We start from the raw sequence: 21,281 nt of genomic DNA, 5'->3' as shown, positions 1-21,281 counted from the left end.
ATACCTTTTTACGGCTTCACTATGGCAGTTACTGTATTGTCTTATATTCTTGTGCCTCTTTTTTTTCCTCCTGCTCTTTCACTTTCTTTTGGGAAGAGACCATGTATTTTCATCATTATATCCCTAGAACTGAGTCCAGTGCCCCAAAGTCAAAAGTTAAAACATGACGGAAAGAAGCAGCCAACATTCCTTCTAGCAGCGGTCAAGGATGGTCATACAAAATAAAGATAATTTATAGTTTTGGACTAAAATGAACAGTGTTTCTCAACTACAGGCCTTCCCCAGTTATAGATTTATTTAGTTTACCATTAAAATTATCTATGTGGGTTTAAGTAAACAGACTTTAAATCAAGTCTTTATCCACCATTCTCATTACAAGTCGAGCATTGTCGCTATAGGCACAAAATGGCTATGGTGGTATGTGAGGAAATTTTGCCGAAGAATATGTTTAATGGTTTTGAGATAATTAGAGAAGAGGAAAGACTCTGCCTGCAATGCAGGAGATCCAGGTTCGATCCCTGGGTCAGGAAGATTCCCTGGAGAAGGGGATAGCCACCCACTCCAGTATTCTTGCCTGGAGAATCCCAGGGACAGAGGCGCCTGGTGGGTTATAGTCCATTGGGTTGCACAGAGTCGGACACGACTGATGGCTAAGCTCCAAACCTGCCCCTTTTGCCCACGCATTCTCTATTTCCCATTCCCGTGGCTTGGAGCTCTCTTTATTTCTGTCTCTCTGGGAATCTCAGTTAATTTCTACCCTGATATATTTCACTTTTTTCATTATAGAAAGTTAGAAATTGCATTAAATATGCAACCACGACTATTTTCAATGTGGAATGTAACTGTACACAGAGTAAACAGCAAGAGATACATCCTTAATTATAATTTTAAAACCGGAAAAAGCTTGTAGCTATATTTAACAAATCTAATGGTTTCTTTGAATGGAGGTCTGTCATTAAATGTATTATTCACAATTACAGTTTTCATCATGATGGAAATTTATTTTAATCTAACAAGTGATAGAACTGCAAACATGTACAGCTTGCAAAAAGTAAACTGTGTTATTTATATCATCAGCAGAGATCAATGGGAGCCCAGGTAGCACCAGATGTACCAACCAGACCAAAATAACACTGCCAGGACTCTGAAATCTAACTGGTCATTGGGCCTGCAGAGCCCACAGGAGTAGACTATGACCTGTTTGTCAAAACGAGGAAGCTGACTGCCTGATAAAATTTTAAAAATTCAAATAAGACTAATAGTTTCCTAACATAATGTCCAAAATGTCCTAGATACAATTGGGAAATCACCCATCATACCAAGAATTAGGAAAACTACAACTTGAGTGAGAAAAGAAAGTGAACTGATGTCATCAACTCAATCTGAGCTGAATCATATTTTTTAACTATCTGACAAAGATTTAAAGTACCATCATAAAATGATTTAATAAGCAATTACAAATTCTCTTGAGTAAAAGGAAAAATAGACAATATCAGCAAAGAATTAGATGATAAAATATGGAAATTATAAAACTGGAAAATAAAATAGGAGAAACAATCAATTCTCTGGATGGGCACAATAGTGGAGAGGAGATGAAAGAGAATAAAATCTGTGCATTTTGAGGACAGATCAATAAATTTACCCATTCTAAACAAAAAAGAGGGGAAAATTAACAGAACTCAGGAATCTGAAAAAACAGGAAAAGACACAAAGTTTACATTATCAGAGTTGCAGCAGAAGAAAAAGAGACTAGGGCTGAAAGAGCAATAAAAGAAAAACTTGACTAAAGACATCCTAAATTTGGCAAAAGACATACATCCACAGATTTGAAAAGTTGAGTGAATTTCAAATTGGAAAAAAAAATAGACAGAGATACATTCATAAGTAAAATTCTGAAAACGAAAGATAGAGCTGAAGGTGTTATCACTCCATAATCGTTCTCTGCAAGGAGTCAGAGAAAAGATGTGCTACCTACAGGGGACCATGAATTTCAACGAGAGTGGATTTCTTACTCGAAAAATAGAGTGCAGAAGGAAGAGATGTATATTTCCTCAAATGCTTAAAGAAAAGAATTGTCAACCATGAATTCTACATTCAACAAACTATCTTTCAGGAATAAATGGGCAATAAAGACTTTCTCAAATGAAAACTAAAAGAATTGTCACTAGCACACCAGCTCTTAGAGAAAAGCTAAAGGAGGGTCTTTGACCAGAAAGAACTAGTAGCACGAGAATCTTGAGGCAAAAGGCAGCGAGAAAGGACAATGGGGAGGGCAGGCAAACAGAACAACGGGGAGGGCAGGCAAACAGAACAACGGGGAGGGCAGGCAAACAGAACAACGGGGAGGGCAGGCAAACAGAACAACGGGGAGCGCAGGCAAACAGAACAACGGGGAGGGCAGGCAAACAGAACAAGGGGGAGGGCAGGCAAACAGAACAACGGGGAGGGCAGGCAAACGGGAGAGAGCACCCTTCTTCCCAGAAACTGTCTAAATTATATGCAATGATTAAAGTAAGAACTAGAATACCATCTTATCCTCAAGACAATGATACTTTAAAGCGGGGAAGATAAAGAGACCTACATGGAAAAAGAGTTTTCCTCTGCTTCACCCAAAACTGTAAAATGTTAATACCAATCAGCTATGAATTGCACATGTACCTTGTAATAGGCAGAAGAACCATATTGTGTATATGAAAAATAGACAATACATCTAAACTAACAGAACCAAATCAAGATGAAAACCCTAAAAAATGGTCAAGTATTCCATAGAAAGGTAACAAAAGAGAAAGAAAGAAATCAAAGAGAAAACAAATAATAAAATGGCAGAGTTTACCCCAACCACATCAATAATTACGTCCAGGTAGGTAGTCTAAATGTATCAACTAAAAAGCAGAGATTGAAAAACAGTTTTTAAAAAGCATGATGCAATAATATGCTTTTTTATTATAACATTGAAAAGAAACTCACTTCAAATTAAACAACAAAAGAGTTGAAAGTATAAGGATGGAAAAAGGCATTCTGTATAAATATTAATATTTTTAAAGGGCAGGAGCATGATTGTTCATGTCAAAAATATGAAAGAACTGAAAAAAAAAATCCTAGAACTAATAAATGATTATAGCACGGTCTCTGAGCACAAGGTTAATATATAAAAGTCAAAAGTCAATTGCTTTCCTAGATAACAGCAGTGAACACATGGAATTTGAAATTAACAACACAGTACCATATATAGGGACACTCCAGAAATGAAATACTTAGGTATAAATCTAACAAAATATTTATAAGATATATTTAACAAATTATGTATAAGACTTACATGAGTCAGCTTACAAAGGGGCTTCCCAGGTGGCTCAGTGGTGAAGAATCCGCCTGCCAATGCAGGCGAGGAGAGTTCGATCCCTGGGTTGGGAAGATCCCCTGGAGAAGGAAATGGCAACCCACTCCAGTGTTCTTGCCTGGGAAATCCCATGGACAGAGAAGCCTGGCGGGCTATAGTCTGTGGGGTTGCAAAGAGTCAGACAGGACTGAGCGACTAAGCATGCATGTGACCCTGAATCACCATCTGAAGGACAACTGATTCTGAGAACCCTCTTTGGAAGTCACATGAGTGGAAAGTGAGCAATTTCATGAAGCCATACTTGGGGCAGCCCAGGACTTCTTTTAACTCATGTAGTCATTCTCAGCTGCTCCTCAGAAATCAAGGCCAACACACTTTCCCGGGGCATTTTATTGCCTCTCTTGTTCGGATCTGCAAATACATTGGTCAGCCATGTTCTTTCATTTAATGAGGCAACATTAGCAGAGGCCTCTGACTTTGATAGAATCTCCTCTTTATAACTTTACATCCAAGAAAAAAAAACATTTATAACTCCCTTACCGTGTTTCAAGAAGAACTTACAGTGGTTAACAAAATCACTTACACTACACCAAGACCATACAATTCAGAAAATACAAGAAAATAAGGCAACTAAGAAAAGAAACAGAACAATAAATTGTTCCTTAAGAAACAGAACAGGAAATTTGAATAACCCCAGGGGTGGGGTAAATACAGAAATGTATTATCAGAAAAATCTATATGCTTGTAGAACCCACTTTTACCTATAAGATTTCCAGCATCTTACATTGTTGGGAAATGTGATGTATTGCAAGATTTATTTCATGCTTTTTTTCATTTATCAAGATTTATTTGCACATCTTTTACTAAGCAGAAAAGCATGCAAGCTAGAAGCTATTCAGGAAGAACTATACTGCTTCTGATGTTGACACTGGCGAGACTTTTCTCCTATGTGTTTTCACAGAGGGGACAGTGAATCAGGACATTCTCTACAGCAACTTTATCGCAAACACTGCCAAGAAACAAAGGTCCTTGCACATAAAAACTGAGATGTTAAAAAAGGGAATACTAAGTGTAAATAGACCCATCCCCCCTTTTTTTCTTATTCCTCATTTACTTTTCTCAGAAACCCCCAACAGCAGCTGAAATATTGCTCTCAGATATCACTGGATCTATTGAGAGAGAAATAAAGTAGAAATCTAGGTTGCAATTAGTTTTCTCAGTGGTATCTATGCAACTGTAGGTAATTGGTGCTGCTGCTGCTAAGTCGCTTCAGTCGTGTTTGACTCTGTGTGACCCCATAGACAGCAGCCCACCAGGCTCCCCCGTCCCTGGGATTCTCCAGGCAAGAACACTGGAGTGGGTTGCCATTGCCTTCTCCAGGTAATTGCTACTCATCATCTTACAGGACCTGTCTCCAAACTTTTGAAAAGTTTCAGAAATGGGAACAGACACAAACACAACTGTTCATGCAAATTTCCACTGGGTTTAGAGTAAGAATATTGTAGAATAAGACAGAGTCCTTTAAATTTGATATGGAGAACAACTTTCACTATAGAATAGTTGATTACTTGAGACTAGATAATTGTTCTCAGTGTAAATATAAATACGCTAACTTTTAAAGCAAAATCTGAATAACATAAAATGTAACATCATTATAAACTTTAATGACACAGAAATTCTAAACTTTTCTCTGTCTAAGGTGAAGAGCTTGAGTTGGCTTCTAATTCCCCAGGATAAAGCATACAAGTATTTCCCCTTTCCTACGCCTCTTCTACCCCTGTTTTTAACATTTTCCTCATGATCTGAGGAATTACGATAGGTGAAATGAGGTATTTTCCAGGCCCACAAGGGGGACCCTTTGCACCAGGGCACAGAGGTTACACAGCACCGCTCTCCGGGTGAATGCATGATCTGCTGGCAAATGCTACAAAGGCCAAGTGTCTCCCCCGCGCCGGGCCTTACCTGTAAGTCCGGGTGGACAGATGCAGACGTAACGGGGGGAGGCTTCGGGGCGGCGGGATGCAGACAGCAGCCGGGCCAGGCGCTCACGCCCCGTCTCCGAGGACAGCTCCACGCACCGCCCGCCGGCCTGGCAGGGGCCGCTCCCGCATCCATCGAGGTCGGTCTCACACTGCGCGCCCGTGTATCCTGCACGATAAACGGCCAGAGAGGCTGCGGGCTCAGAGCTCCTCAGCCACGGGGCACGCGCCTGACTGGAGGCTGGCCACCGCGTGGCGCCAGGTAACAGGTGCTGGCCCCCCTCGAGGAGCCGCCAAGGGGACCTGATAAAGGGGGCTTCTGTGAACGTTAAGAGCAACAGCGGAGTCACTTCCATGGTACCACCCAACACTTAACAAAGAAGGATGAAGGGGCTTTAGGATCATCTTGACTTAACCTGGAAGTTTTAACTAAACTCCAATTCTTCAAACATTCCAACTGTTTGAATGCTGAGCAAGAAAAAAAAAAAAAGATATATTTTTCCAGAGTATAGATGTAAAGTCAGCAGACTGCAGGTGGGTGCTGGTGGTAAAGAATTCGCCTGCCAACTCAGGAGATGTAAATGAAGTGGGTTCAGTCCCTGGGTTGTGAAGGTCCCCTGGAGGAGGAGATGGCAACCCACTCCAGCATCCTTGCCTGGAGAATCCCATGAACAGAGGAGCCTGGCAGGCTCAGCATTGCAAAGAGTCAGACAGGACTGAAGCGACTTAGCACACAGCACACACTCAGCAGAAAGCCCGTAGCCAAGCCTCAGTGCTTCTCTTAAACCTCGGAGCAGAGGCAAATGATTTCCTTACACACCGTGAGACAGAAAGAAAAAACTATTTTGTATTTGAATGGATTTAGCTGGGTCATTTTACTAGGGACAAGAATAAAAACAATAAAACATGAATGATTTAGTATTTTATAAAATCTTTGGATATTAAATATAAAAGAAAGTCCCTGCCAGAACTATTTTCTGTGGTTTTACCGACATATGCACCTGTTAAAACCATGTATGTGTCTGTTTATTGTGTGCGTTAACGTACCTGGAACTGTACTGACTGCACGCATCGTGCGGTATGGCTTGGTTTCTTTACTCCCTTGCACAATCTATCCATGTTAGAAATATAGAGCTGACTCATAATTTTTAACTATTGCCAAGTAGTCCATAACATAGGTGTGTATAATTGGACCATTCCATTCCCTTAGGGGGTTTATATACATTTTTGCTATTACAATATTGTATTGAATAGCATCATATATGCAGCTTGTGCAAATGTGTGAGTGCAACACTGGGGTCTATGCTAGGAGTGGGATTTCTGGGTTATAGGTTACGGGCATTTCAAATGTTAATAGATGCTGGTAACAACCTCTGGAGAAACTGTAGAGGTTGTTACGTGTCTACTGGCACAGGATAAGAGTGTGTGTGGTCCAGACCCTTGTCAACACTTGCCACACCAAGCAAAAATTTTTACCAGTTGGCTAGAGAAAATATCATACCTTATCATTGTTTGCTTTACATTTTCGCCAGATATTATTGAATTTAATATTTTTTGAATTTTTTATCATTTCATATCTTTTTCCATATGGTTGTTTTTCTTACCGATTTCGACTATTTACATACTACGTGTAGTGCTAGTCCAAAAATGTAAATTTAGTAAGTGCTAATATCATGCTGAGGAGTGTATCCAGGATCACACCAGCTGTTTTGTGAGATGATGAAAGAGATGTACGAAGTTCCCATAGGAACACAATCTGACTTACAATACAAATGACGTCACCTACGGATCTTTGCAATGTCACTTAGCTGCTGAAAAATATGTTTTAAAAATAAAATTGCAATCCAAAGTGGTAAAGGTTATAAATCCAACCATGGTCTTTCTTTACTTTGAAACCATTCAATGGCTTCACTTTTCACACAGAATAAAGTTCAAAATCCTTAACCTGGCCAGCCTTTTATTATCTGGCCCCATTCCCAAATCTGTTCCTGTCTGTCCCTAGAATGCTTTCTGTCCCAGGGCCTTTATAATACCGTTCCCTCCCCTAGAAAACCCTCCTCCAAGACTGCCTGCATAACTCTTAAGTTTTCCGACTCGATCTTTTATTACTTGCTCAGAATGTCATTTCCTCATGGACAGATCTAAATAAGAACCTTTTTTCTCTCACATACCCAATTCTTTCCTTTCGTTGTCTTACAAAGACTGGTATTATGCGCTTATTTTTAGAGGTAAAATTCATTTATGTATATAGTTTTCACTTGATTGCTCAGACAGTAAAGAATCTGCCTGCAATGCAGGAGACTCGGGTTCCAGCCCTGGGTCAGGAAGATCCCCTGGAGAAGGGAATGACAACCCACTCCCTCCATGCAAGGGCATAGCAACTCGCTCCAGTATTCTTGCCTGGAAATCCCACAGACAGAGGAGCCTGGCGGGCTGCAGTCCATGGGGTCGCAGAAGGGCCAGACACGACTGAGCGACTAAACAAACAACATAGCTTTCACTTATTTATGTAGCTGACTCTCTCAACAGACTGTGAGCTCCATAAAAGCAGAGACTGTGCTTTTTTATTCACCATGCTAGGACTGAGCAACACCTGAGTACTAGAAGTGAAGTAGCTCAGTCATGTCTGACTCTTTGCAACCCCATGGATTGTAGCCCACCAGGCTCCTTGGTCCATGGGATTTTCCAGGCATGAATACTGGAGTGGGTTGCCATTTACCTTCAGTCAACTCCTGAGTGAGATTCAAACAGAACTAATCAACAATTTAGATGATAATCCTCGCTTAGCAAATAAACTAGAGAGTTGATGAACTCTTAATGAGCAAATAATGAGAACATGATATGAATGCTCATGTAATTTTAATAAAAACCTATATGGGGTCCTATGTCAAGTTATAACCACAACACAAATTCTGCTGCTCATCCATATAACACTTTTGTCACATTTGAACCCTGGGTCTTTATCAACCTTCTCAAGAAGAAATTGAGAGTTGAAAAGGAAACTGGAAGCACATGTCAGATGAGGGTCCCACAATCCTTTGTCATGACCCCACCCCTAGAACCCTCAGTCTCTTAAGCCTGAATGTTTATTTTTTAAGCGTTTTTATTTCATACTTAAGGATCTACACCTATTCACTAAATAATGGTTTTCACAAGTTTTTATAAACGTCTTGTGCTACAGAAGCTCTATTTTCAATTTTCTTCTCATTCTAAGTTTGAAGACTTATGCACAGCCCAGGTTAGGAAGTAATTTAGTACTTTCATAAATCCTTTTTTGCTTTCCGGCTCATGCATTGTCTTTATTTCTATCCTGAATATTAGGAAGGTTCTGATTTACGGTCTTACGGGTCCCGTCCCTACCACTGGGCCCTGTGGGGATTCTGTTTGCTGTTCCCTTTAACCAGAGGTATAAATAGATTCTTTCAGTCAAGACTACATTCAATAGTTCTAACAAGTTTTCCTATAAAACTCTGTACAAAGAAACAATATGATGCTGAGTCAAGACCCCAGGGTTCTTAAATTACATGTTTTAAGAAAAAAAAACAACAACAACAACCTTTTCTGGGTAACAGGAAAACTTTTAAGATAAGCATTTAAGGTGACCGACACTTGCGATTAATTAGCCCTGAAACGAGGACCCTGGGAAATTACAGCGCTGTATTCTTGTCATTGCGCTCAGTGGCAGGCATCTCATGATCCAAAGGAATGGTCTATGATTCTTAGATAAACCTTCTCTTTACATATAACTGTGAGAACTGGGAACAAAGACATTGTGAGTTTTCTCTCTAGGCAAAATCGACATCCATCCAGTGACCCAAGAGAGAAACTCAGAAGCAGAACTGTACTAAATTGGCGCTCCTTCCCAATCCCCACGTCATTTCCACCTCCTAAAGGGCTCCTGTGGCCGTCCATATGCTCACATCCACCCTCACCACTGGCATCTTTGTTCCAGTCCGTGACTTACCTGTTATTTAAATCACTGCAGAAGTCTCACGGGATTCCCTGTGATTAGCCTTATTTCTCTCCATCGTTCTTCCACTTAAGTGCCAGGAAGCTCTTCGTAAATTAACAGGTCAGACTGCCCCACAGTTTGCAGGGAAGACATCATGATCTGGCTTCAGCCTCATCTTGCTCCTCAGCCCACCCTCTACCCTCAGCTCTGCATTGCCCATCATTTTGAAGAGTCCCTCCAGGCCCCACAGTTGGACGGGCTCTTTTCTCTGTGCTCCTGCCGCCCTTTCGTCTTTCCCTTTTCTTTTTTCCTCTTCTCTATCCTTAAACAAGCAATGAGCTACCACCTGCCGGCCTTAGGGTCTAGAATGGCCCATCTCCTAATTCCAGTGCCAGGCTGACATTTATTGACTTGCTGTGGTCTAGGCTGAGCTGGGAGCTCCTTCTGTATTGCTGGACTTCACTCCACAATGACACTATGAGGCGGATATTATTATCATCATCTCTGCTTTATCTGTCGATGAGGAAACCGAGGCTCAGAGCAGAGACGTGGCCAAAGTCACACAGCTCGTGGGTACATTTCTGGGGTGTGCTTAGTGATCTTTCACGTTTTCTAAAATGCTGCCTCCTCAGTCAAGCTGTCGCTAAACATTTTCTCCCCTTATTCCCTTTTACAGAATTTATTAGAGATTCTTGTGAAAGTGTTAGTCGCTCCATCATGTCTAACTATTTGGAACCCCATGGACTGTAGCCTGCTAGGCTCCTCTGTCCATGGAATTGTCCAGGCAAGAATCCTGGAGTGAGTTGTCATTCTCTTCTCCAGGGGATCTTCTCGACCCAGGGATCGAACCTGGGTCTCCTGCAATGCAGGCAAATTCTTTACTGTCTGAGCCACAAAAAATTGTACTGTTCACAGTTTTTTCACACTGTTTTCCTGCTAGAATTTAAGCTCCTTGGAAGGAGGGACTGTGTCTTTTTGATCCCCTAATCCTTCATATATATAGTTGGCAGTGAAATCTTTGGGGCTTGAATGAGTGGGACTCATACTGGTCTTTTTTAGGCAGCTCTCCTTTGCTGCCTGACTCCATTACAAACCCTTCAGAACCGCAGGACCCAACTTTTTTGGCACCAGGGACTGCTTTCGTGGAAGACAACTTTTCCGTGAACTGGAGAGGGGTGGGGAGGTGGTTTCAGGATGATTCGAGCACATTACATTTATTGTACACTTAATTTCTATTATTATTACATCAGCTCACCTCAAATCATCAGGCATTAGATCCCAGAGATTGGGGACCCCTATTTTAGAGCACAGAAACCATCTGTCATATACAATTTCCACCTCCTGGTGTAGAACCTGGAATGTAGTAATAGCAGTTGCTTTTTTTTTTTTTTTTTGAGTACTTAATACATGCCAGGTTCCATTTTTATAATTTTACCCCTCACAACAATACTACAGATAGCTTTTTTATCCTTCATTTGTGGATGAGAAATGTAAGAATTAAGGGGTAATTCACCCTAGTTCACTCAGTTAACAAATGGTGGACTCATCCTGCTCCCAAGCTGTCCACTCCACCCCCTGCTTCTGGACTGAGGTCCTGTTCAGAGTGTTGATTGAGTGTTGAGGGTTGGCTGATGACAAGAACATGGAATAACATGTTTTGGAAAAAAATTCAGTGTTAGAGGTGACTTGTTGATTCAAGTGGTACAAATTATTTCCTAGTGACAAGGACCAATGGCCAAAGGATAACAAATACGTCCTCTTCATTATCTAGAAGTGGGGAGACACATGAGGTACACAGAGCTCTGAGCCACAGGCGAATTCCCAGCTTCCTTTCATACTTTTAAGTTTGTTTGGTTTTTACCAAAGCATGTAAAATGTTCCTCAGGCACCGAGATGCCTTTTGATCAGAAGCTGCTATTGACTGGACTGACCCCAGTCTCCACGCCTCCCCCCAACTACAGGGCCTCCCTTTCTTTAGATAACAATATGAATGGGGAGGTGCGAATACGTGGTCAGTAAGCTTAGATTTTAAATAATTGCATGCTTATTGGTTGTTTTCCAATGGCTCAAGAAAGAAGAGAGGCAAAATGCACTTTCATTTCTAGCAATAAAATCCTAGTAAGGGTTAGGCTGAAGTATGTCAAGCAGGTCATTTTTTGCCAAAATTAACGTCAATATTTATGAGTGGCTTGTTGATTCAAGTGTCACATACTCTCTCCTATCACCTCTACGCTCAAGTCCAGTTACCTTTTAAGTGTGATTTTAAATTATGGTTTATGCATGTGTAACTTGTATCATCTTTTACATTGTAAAAGGTGAGCGGAATACTTACATTTCTGAAAAATCATTCTACACTGTCTGTGGGGACCATCAACAATCACATAGATTGACTCCATGAATTGCAACACAAGCACTTAGGATTTTAATAGAGTTTCATGGGTTTTAATATGTTCTAGGTGTCAAAGAAAACATCTTGGAGGACAAGGAAGCATCTTCCAGTGAATTTTACTCCATGAAAACCATGTTGAAATCAACCTTTCCATTGATTACTTTTTCCCTGTTTCTTCTAGAAGATTCTGATGATTGGACACCTTGGTAATCTAGTTCAGATAATGCACAGTGTAGCAATAGATATGTTTGACCATTGAAGAACATGATTAAATCAAACAATGGTAACTGAAGAAAGAGTTGGTTTTAAACCTCCGGCAACAAGAGTTGTTAGTTTCCATTTGCCCTAAGTTATTTGTTTCTATTCTATGCAAAAGGAAAGAAAAAAACACAACCAGTGGGAGGAATCCTGTCACTCACCAGGCCAGCAGCGGCAGGTGTAGCGGTCAATACTGTCCTCGCAGATGGCGTTGTTGTGACAGGGCTGTGACCAACAGGGGGGCAGCGGGGTCTCACAGCGTGTCCCCGTGAACCCGCTACCTGCGCAGGTACAGGTGTACCTGGGGAGCAAAATGAAGTTGGGACATCAGCCCGTGCTCACGGGAGATGACAACGCATCCTTATCCTGTCTCTCCCCTGTCCCTCAGCGTGGGCTTAATACCTACCCAAAGCATATGCTTGCAGGCTTCTAGAGATGATCCCTCAAGGTTTTTAGTAAAAGCAAGTGTGTTAAGGAGAGCAAAGGAGACTTACCCCAAGCAAGTGTTCAGTCAAAATTCCTTGGAAACCATGACTGTTTATACTTTTGTCTCCTCACCCATAGATTGAAAGTAATAGTGCCTTTGCCACAGAGTCGTCGGGATAATTAAATGTGCATATGAACAGTGAGCGCGGCATGCCAAAGGGCAGAAAATACTGAATAGAACCACTGAACCGTATGAAATAGATTGGTCAGTACTGGTGAGGCGGCAGAGGATGATTTACACCATCGAGGCACTCTTTATATAAAGAACCCAGTAATAAGGTCCCTAGTGAAATAATAAATTATGGAAAAAAGGAAAGCTTCTCATTATATAAATTGTGACTTATGTTTCCTTATTTCTAGATTACAAGAATATTTTGGTCGTGTTATTTATAATGATTCGTCGATTGAATGGGATTATCTGACAGACCTAAAATACAAATCTGACCGGGAGAGTCGTTCACTTTATTTCACTTCAGATGGCCTCTCCTTGAGGATCTAGTATTGAAAAAGCATGGGCTTACACACCCAGCTTAGATAAAATAAGTGTCTAGGGGGAGGACACCTATGATTTAATAAAGAGTAACACTGCTGATGACCCTGGCTATGTGTCTATGTACCACCAATGCAGACATTAAGGAAAGACATTTCACTAAGGAAAACGAAACACTAGCAGATAAAAGTGACTATAATTTTTATACATAATTTTCCTAGCTAGAAATCCTCTAGTCACTATTTCATTTCTCTGATTAAAAAAAGGCCTACTGCAAATCTAAACACCTCGTGTGAGACACTGGAGACCAGAGCCCTGTGGTCCAGCCTGGATAGTGCAGTTCATAGACTGTCTCCATTTACATCTTCCTTTGCCTGCAGGAACCTTCCAGGGGGCATAGTTTTTGCCTTTCCCACAAATCTCATAGGGAAAACAAAGTCAGGTTGTATTTGCTGAACTTGAGATGATCTCAAAATTTAGGTAATGAGAGAGCTATGGATTCAGTAGAAAGAGTATTCACAGCACATACTCCGGTGAAAAGAGGAAAGCCAGCAGGAAGCAGGTTTAGCCTTGTTCTGTTTGTGTTTCCAAAGGCATCAAAGGGCTTCCCAGGTGGCACTAGTGGTGAAGAACCTGTCTGCCAATGCAGCAGACAAAAGACACAGGTTCGATCCCTGGGTCAGGAAGATCCCCTGGAGGAAGGCATGGCAACTCACTCCAGTATTCTTGTCTCGAGAATGCCATGGACAGAGGAGCCTGGTGGGCTACAGTCCACAGTTTCACAGAGTCGGACACAATTGAAGCTACTTAGCACGCACACATGCAGGTATCAAAAGCATTGTGTGACTTCTGTCCTGACGCCTCCTGGAAACAGGGCTGGGAGAGCCTCCTCTTTCCCGGAGCACTTATGTGGCAACCGCTGCTTTGGTCTGTCTGTCCACATGTTTCCCAGGTACCAGTCTCCAGACGTGAAGATTCTCACCACTGGAGAACAAAGTGGGTATAACTGAAAATCACAGGCAAAGCCTGGATCACGCTCAGAGTTTACCAAAGAGATGCTCCGCCACCTTGTTCTACTTAAAATGTGCTGTTTTCCTAGATGTATTTGAAGCACACAAGACTTTTATTGCTCCCGCTTTTGAGTCTGACACATTTTGAAATTCAGATGTGGGATAAATTATATCTTATTTATTAAATAAAATTGGATTCTAGTCCTCTTTTGCAAAGAATTAACTGTATGAACCTGTGGGGGGTCCCCTGACTTCTCCAAACTTTAGACTCCTTGTTGTCGAGGGGGAGTTTTAAGGCCCACCTTGCCTTCCACTGAGCCACCAGAGGATATGTGAAGACACCGCTAAGTGCTAAGCAGTTAAAACTCAAGTGTTTGATAACTCAATGCCTGTGCTTTAACTAACTGTTAGAAAGTTCTTCCAAAAAATATCTTATATGAATTCAACTACCATCACCCAAATTTATTATATGCCTTATATTAAGGTGTGATTTATTGTTTTGGTTTTGTTTCTGCTGAAAAGTCAATGTTAGACTCTAATTTGGAACATCACTCTGCTGGCTCAAAAGTACTCACTTAATTCCCTAAACAACTAGAAATTCAAGACATAATTAATTTAATATTACTGCCCTTGCCAACACTGTTTAGATAAAATTCCTAAAGGATTTCTTTTTCACCACTTGATTTATATGCTTGTCATTTCAAAAGTACAATCTTACATTCACATACAGAATAACACCAGCTTTGTTTTCACATCTACCACGGATAGGGAAGGTAGATTCCCCTTTGTTTCTTCAATGTGGAAGACTGGCACTTTTCTATAACAGAAGAAATTCTAAACTGTTACAAGAATGACTTGGAAAATGCTCTCTCTTGAGACAGGGGCCCTCAAAGGATGCATTTTTTAATAAAGCGTGACTGCTACAACCTTGAATCACTTGAAGCATAAAAAGCACTCTGAAAACCTTAAGCTGGGGATGTGAGATCTCCAGATTCACCAGAGGTGGTCCAGTAGCTTCTGGCCGGTGAGTGCTCTCTCGGGAGAAAGCGTACCTGTTGGCTCCATCCACGCACAGCCCGCCATGGAGACACGGCCCACTGGCACACTCGTCCGTGTTGAGCTCACAGCGATTGCCCAGGAATCCCGGGGCACAGTCACAGAAGTAGGCCCCCACAGCGTCCTGACAAGTGGCACCATTGAGGCAGGGCTGGGACCAACACTCATCAACTTCCAGTTCACAGTTTACACCTTTATTCAAAAATTGGCACGGGAGGGAAAAAAAAGGAAAAGTTTTAGCAAAGTGTTAATATTTTCGCTCTTTGGCAATGCTTTGTTTGCCAAAGCTCTTGTCAAATGTGATGTTGCCCAAAATAATTTTCCTCCTTAATTGTAATTGATATTAACTTTCTGGCAGGCTTGCGGGAAGTTCACAAAGCAGAGCAGCTGTCACTTACAAAGAACCATCGCCTGCAACAGCTTGTGGCTTTTTAGTCCATGGAAACAAATCATTTTTAGAACAAAGTAATTGTTTACTGTACTTTTGTTGGAAGCCTGAAAGGGACTGGCCAATGTCTTTAAATTATTTTTAAACATTTAGTTTAATTAGGCATCACATTGAACAGTGGGTAAAAGCTCAGACTCCAAAGCCAAATGGCCTGGATTGGAATCTTGTCAAAGCCTCTTTTAGTTGTGTGACCTTGGGAAAGTTGCTTGATCTTTCCTAATATCAAGTTTCTTAACCTGAAAAATGGGATCAATAGTTGCAATTACCCCATAGGATACTTATTACAATTGCAATGTGTTCTAAAGTGCCTAACATAATACCTGGAGTATACTACATATTTGCTAGAGAAAAAAAGGTACTTTCTCTTTCCACAAATATTTATTTATCATACAATGTGCAATTATTTCCCTAGTATCCTTTTTGCATAGAAATATTTACATTTCCTACACCACTGTAAAATGTTGCTTTTAAATAGAAAATCCATTCGTGACTTAAACTCAACGTATTTAGTGCTATTATTAACAGCTACTTCATTTTAAGGTAAAATTACATTTTAAAAAATTTGTATTTTCCCCCTCCCCAAATAGTAGGTGAAGATTATTTTCTAAGCAAGCTAAGTTTAAGACTTTCAAAAGTAGTCACACTGAGATCACAAAGTATTCTACTGAATCTGTCTAAATAACATTTGATGGTACATTCACGCTTAGTCATGTCCAACTCTTTGTGACCCCATAGACTGTAGCTTGCCAGCTTCCTCTGTCCGTGAAATTCTCCAGGCAAGAATAGTGAAGTGGGTTGCCATTTCCTACCCTGGAGGATCTTCCTGACCCAGGGATTCAACCTGTGTCTCTTACATCTCCTGCATTAGCAGGCAGGTTCTTACCATCAGTGCCACCTGGGAAGCTGAAATAGTATTTGATACACAATAATCACATGTGCATATGGGTTTTAAAAGATATAAAAGGGGGCTATCTATATTTGCTCATCTTTATTCCTGGGCCTATTCCCTAGGATAAAAAATTATGAATTAAAATTATAGAGGAATTTCTCAAGAACTCAGAGGTTTTTAGCAGTTATTCGATTTTTTGTCCTCTTTTCTGACAGAAAATGAAATAGGATATTCCAACACCACCTGCCATTTACAACTGTGACCAGACTCTACAAATGCTGACCCAAAAAGAGATGCCAGCATGTTAACTTTGAGTGATTTTTGAAAAGAAAAAGAATTTAAATTTTACATCAGTAAAAATGGAAAGTTGTAGAACAGTATCTGTTGTAGGTAAGTGGCTTGCCATTTTTTTCAAACTTTAAACTTTTTATTTTATATCAGAATATAGCCAATTAACAATGTTGTGATAGTTTCAGGTGGACAGCAAAGGGATTCAGCCATACCTATACACATATCTCCCTCAAAGCCCCCTCCCATGCAGGCTACCACATGACATTGAGCAGAGTTGCCTGTGCTATACAATAGGTCCCTGTTGGTTATCCATTTAAAATATAGCAGTGTGTACATGACCTTCCCAAAGTACCTAAGTATCCCTATTTGAGGCCTGGCTATTTCTCACACGGCCTGCAAATGGGAATTTCTCTGTCAGTTTTATTTGGCATTAGGAAGGTTGGTGGCTCAGTGGTAAAGAAGTCGCCTGCCAATGCAGGAGATGTAGGTTCAACCCCTGGGTGGGGAAATGAACTGACCACGAGACACCGGTGTTCTCGTTCTATCTCTGAAGCAGTTTTTTAGCAATGCCTTGGTATCTTTATTTCTGCCATGTAAAATAATACAATTACACATACCTTTTTTATTAAGACTATATAAAAGATATAAATGATCAATTCTTTTAGAAATGTTTCATATAATTATTTTTTAAATATTTGTTATTCAGTTGCTAAGTCATGTCCGGCTCTTTGTGACCCCATGGACTGCAGCTTGCTGGCTTCCCTGCCCTTCACCATCTCCCAGAGTTCACTCAAACTCATGTCTACCTAGTCAGTGATGCCATCTGACCATCTCATCCTCTGTCATCCCCTTCTCCTCCTCCCCTCAATTTTTCCCAGCATCAGAGTCTTTTCCAGTAAGTCAGCTTTTCAGAAATCAGGTGGCCAAAGTATTGGAGCCTCAGCTTCAGCATCAGTCCTTCCAATGAATATTCAGGGTTGATGTCTTTTAGGATTGATTGATGTCCTTTAGGATTTGATCTCCTTGTTGTTCAAGGGACTCTCAAGAGTCTTCTCCAGCACATTTCAAAAGCATCGATTCTTCAGCACTCAACCTTCTTTATGGTTCAACTCCCACATCCTAATAGCTTTGGATTACATCTTTTGGTATTTCAGTCATCTATATTTACTAAAAACCATTAACATATAAAGCCAAATAAGTCGTTTAAAACTTGTTAACACTTGCCCAAATTTTATTTCATAATGTGAATAAAATTCATATATCTATCTGTTATACACTCAGGTTACTTCCTATTGCTTAAGAAATAAATAAATTAGAAACCATTATTTTAGACACTGCAGCTCCATTTATAACAATGTCATTCAAATACTTTAGCTCTTAAGTGATCCTGATGCATGTATAAGAACGTGTTTCAAAAGCTTACATTCAGTTTCAGTACAAACAACGATTTGCTTTGGATTTATTTGATATGTCTTATCACTCTTAATATTACTTAACAATGTGATTCTTATCACCACTTTTCAGTGGTACTGATACGGGAAGAAAAGAAAAAGTGATTTGGTCTCTGTCTGAGTGCTGCCAAAGCAGCTGGATGAAAAGTGATGAGCATAGTCAGTCATCCAGATGTTTCTGTATTTCCAGATGCTTGCCTTCATAGATGAAACATCTGGAAAACTAACTATGATCTTCAGTTTTCATTTGGATGTTTACTGTTTCACGCATACAGCCATCAAGTATAGATAGTTAATTGACCTTCAAAACCATACCTGAACAGTGTGGGCCAGTCTGTCTGGAGACATTCACTTTGGAAACAGTGTCCCTGAGTATGGGGCCGTGTCATTCTAACCCTATGTAGCAACAGAAACTGATTGCAGCTACCTAGTAGCCTTCTGTGGCTAATTGTCTAAGAAAAGGAAAATTCGTAACATTAAATTCTTTCACAAAAACTCCTCCAGGAGCTGAACCAGTCTGTTCAATTTGGTTTATAGTTCTGTGAATTCCATGGATGGTATAGTCCATGGGGTCACAAAGAGTCAGATACAACTGAGAGCCTTTCACTTTCACTTTTTTTTTTTCTATATGAAAGGAAAGTAGAAAGGTTGGGATAAAAACACAAACAAAAGGAACTCTGCATCAATAGAAAAATGTACAGGACAGGAAAAAAACCCTCTGACTTTATTAGGTTCGGGGATGCACTATAACTTACCCAGTTACTACATATACATTGCTACGTATACACAGATGACTAAGGTGTTACATCATGGATTCCTGACAGTCACGGATAGTTCCACTCTGAACTGCGTGACTTCCATTAGCTGTCAAAGGCAGTTCAGACATTCTCTCACAACCAAATATTTTTAAAGATATAAATTTCAAAGAAGGATTGAAATCACATGCATTTAGGGGAGGACAGGGAGACCTGGTGTGCTGCAATCCATGGGCTCGCAGAGTCGGACATGGCTGAGCGGCTGAACAACAGTAGCAGAAAAGAAAAAGGATGAGAGATTCCCATGTTGACACACTGGCTTCGGTGGAGAAGCACCGTTCCTGGCAAATAATCTAAAGATGCTTCTTCTATAATTAATTTAAAGTAAAAAAGCACTCCATCTCCTCCTGGTTTTGACGATGCTTTCGGTAGGTTCTCATTTAGTCTCTTCAAAGGCTTCTGGATTTGATTGACTCTTCCCTTCTCAAGTCCTCCTTTCTCTCCTCTTCTTGCTTACTTGCTACATCAATTTTTTTTCCCCTTTTCCTTATATGGAAAGGTCATATTCCCTGGAGGGAGGAGAGTTCACTTCAGAGAGATCTCACTTCATAGCCCTGAGGCCAAGAGAAAGGCCAGCGCTGCTCCTGCCTCTGCCCAGACCTCGCCCTTGTGAAAAGACATCCTTGCCTGGTGGGGGGTAGGGGGGTGTGGAGGCAGTCTTATTAGAACCCAAGGAAAGTGACGTCCAAACTTGAAGGGCAGAGAGTGTCAGTCCAAGGGCACCGGGAAATCTGCTGTCCACGCAGCGCTGAGATCACCCCTTCCCAAGACCACCTGCCCTACAACAGAGAGACGTCAGGACACACACGCCCTCAGACTCCCTTCTCCATGCAGTTCCCGGCTTGAGTTCCCGGCTTGAGGCACTTCGGGATTCGGGAGGTGGGAGAGAAGCAGGGACTCATGGGGGCAGGTAGGGTTCCCAGCAGCTCCCTGGAGAGTCTGGAGACCACTTGTTCCCACGGCTGCAGGATGAGGTGTCTGGGAACTTCCCAGAGATCCTTCAGACCTGCAGCACCTTCTGGGGAGCTTTCAAGAACTCCCACTTCAGTGCTTTGGCGAAGATCTTTTCTGGGAATTTCTGTGACTCCCCCTGCCCCAGCTATCTGACAAGTAGGGCCAGTCTCCTGGAATTTATGGCATGTGACCTTTGCTGTCACTCAGGGCCTTGTGCCTAGAAGGGCCCTGTATGAGTTTGCCAGGGCTTCCTGGGAGGCTCAGACTATAAAGAATCTGCCTGCAGTGCAGGAGACCTGGGTTCCACCTCTGGGTCGGGAAGGTCCCCTGGAGAAGGGAATAGCAACCCGCTCCAGTATTCTGGCCTGGTTCAGACAGCATCACCCACTCCACGGACAGGAGCTTGAGCAAACTCTGGGAGATGACGAAGGACAGGGAAGCCCATGTGCTGCCGTCTATGGACTTGCAGAGTTGGACATGACTGAGCGACTGAACAACATCAAACTACTGGAAATCAAGCGGCTTAAAAAGCGGAAATTTGTTATCTCACAGTTTCCAAGTCTGAGACAGAGGTGTCGTCAGGACTGGCTGGCTCTTTGTAGGAGGAAGACTCTACTCCAGGCCTCCCCCTGCTTCTGGGGCTTGGCTGCCAGTCTCTGACATCCTTTGGTTTATGGAACCATCACCACGATCTCTGTCCTCATCTAGGAATTAAGGGCTTACAAATTGTATTGCCTGTTCTGCATACAAGCCTTTAATTCCTGTACGAAACTCCTCATATCTGAAATACATAGAATGAATTTTTTTCCTAACCAAATCCCAATTGATATGCAGACTAGAAATATCAATAACCTCAGATATGCAGATGACACCACCCTTATGGCAGAAAGTGAAGAGGAACTAAAAAGCCTCTTAATGAAAGTGAAAGAGGAGAGTGAAAAAGTTGGCTTAAAGCTCAACATTCAGAAACTAAGATCATGGCATCCGGTCCCATCACTCCATGGGAAATAGATGGGGAAACAGTGGAAACAGTGTCAGACTTTATTTTGGGCGGCTCCCAAATCACTGCAGATGGTGATTGCAGCCATGAAATTAAAAGACGCTTACTCCTTGGAAGAAAAGTTACGACCAACCTAGATAGCATATTCAAAAGCAGAGACCTTACTTTGCCGACTAAGGTCCGTCTAGTCAAGGCTATGGTTTTTCCAGTAGTCGTGTATGGATGTGAGAGTTGGACTGTGAAGAAAGCTGAGTGCCGAAGAATTGATGCTTTTGAACTGTGGTATTGGAGAAGACTCTTGAGAGTCCCTTGGACTGCAAGGAGATCCAACCAGTCCATTCTGAAGGAGATCAACCCTGCGATTTCTTCGGAAGGAATGATGCTAAAGCTGAAACTCCAGTACTTTGGCCACGTCATGCAAAGAGTTGACTCATTGGAGAAGACTCTGATGCTGGGAGGGATTGGGGGCAGGAGGA

General features: G+C 41.5%; 1 protein-coding gene across 1 annotated transcript in view; it reads right to left on the bottom strand.

The window, feature by feature from the left end:
- Nucleotides 1–21,281, bottom strand: part of CRB1 (crumbs cell polarity complex component 1) — a 259,524-nt gene that overhangs the window by 108,843 nt on the left and 129,400 nt on the right. The window contains exons 3-5 of the mRNA XM_052654054.1: nucleotides 14,954–15,149; nucleotides 12,077–12,216; nucleotides 5,300–5,485 (exon numbers count right to left, since the gene is read on the bottom strand). Of these exons, the coding sequence (XP_052510014.1) occupies nucleotides 5,300–5,485; nucleotides 12,077–12,216; nucleotides 14,954–15,149 (522 nt within the window). The remainder of the gene's footprint in view (nucleotides 1–5,299; nucleotides 5,486–12,076; nucleotides 12,217–14,953; nucleotides 15,150–21,281) is intronic.

The sequence above is a fragment of the Budorcas taxicolor genome, chromosome 16 (genome assembly GCF_023091745.1).
Source record: "Budorcas taxicolor isolate Tak-1 chromosome 16, Takin1.1, whole genome shotgun sequence".
Taxonomy (NCBI): domain Eukaryota; kingdom Metazoa; phylum Chordata; class Mammalia; order Artiodactyla; family Bovidae; genus Budorcas; species Budorcas taxicolor.
This window is presented reverse-complemented; position numbering and strand designations above follow the sequence as displayed.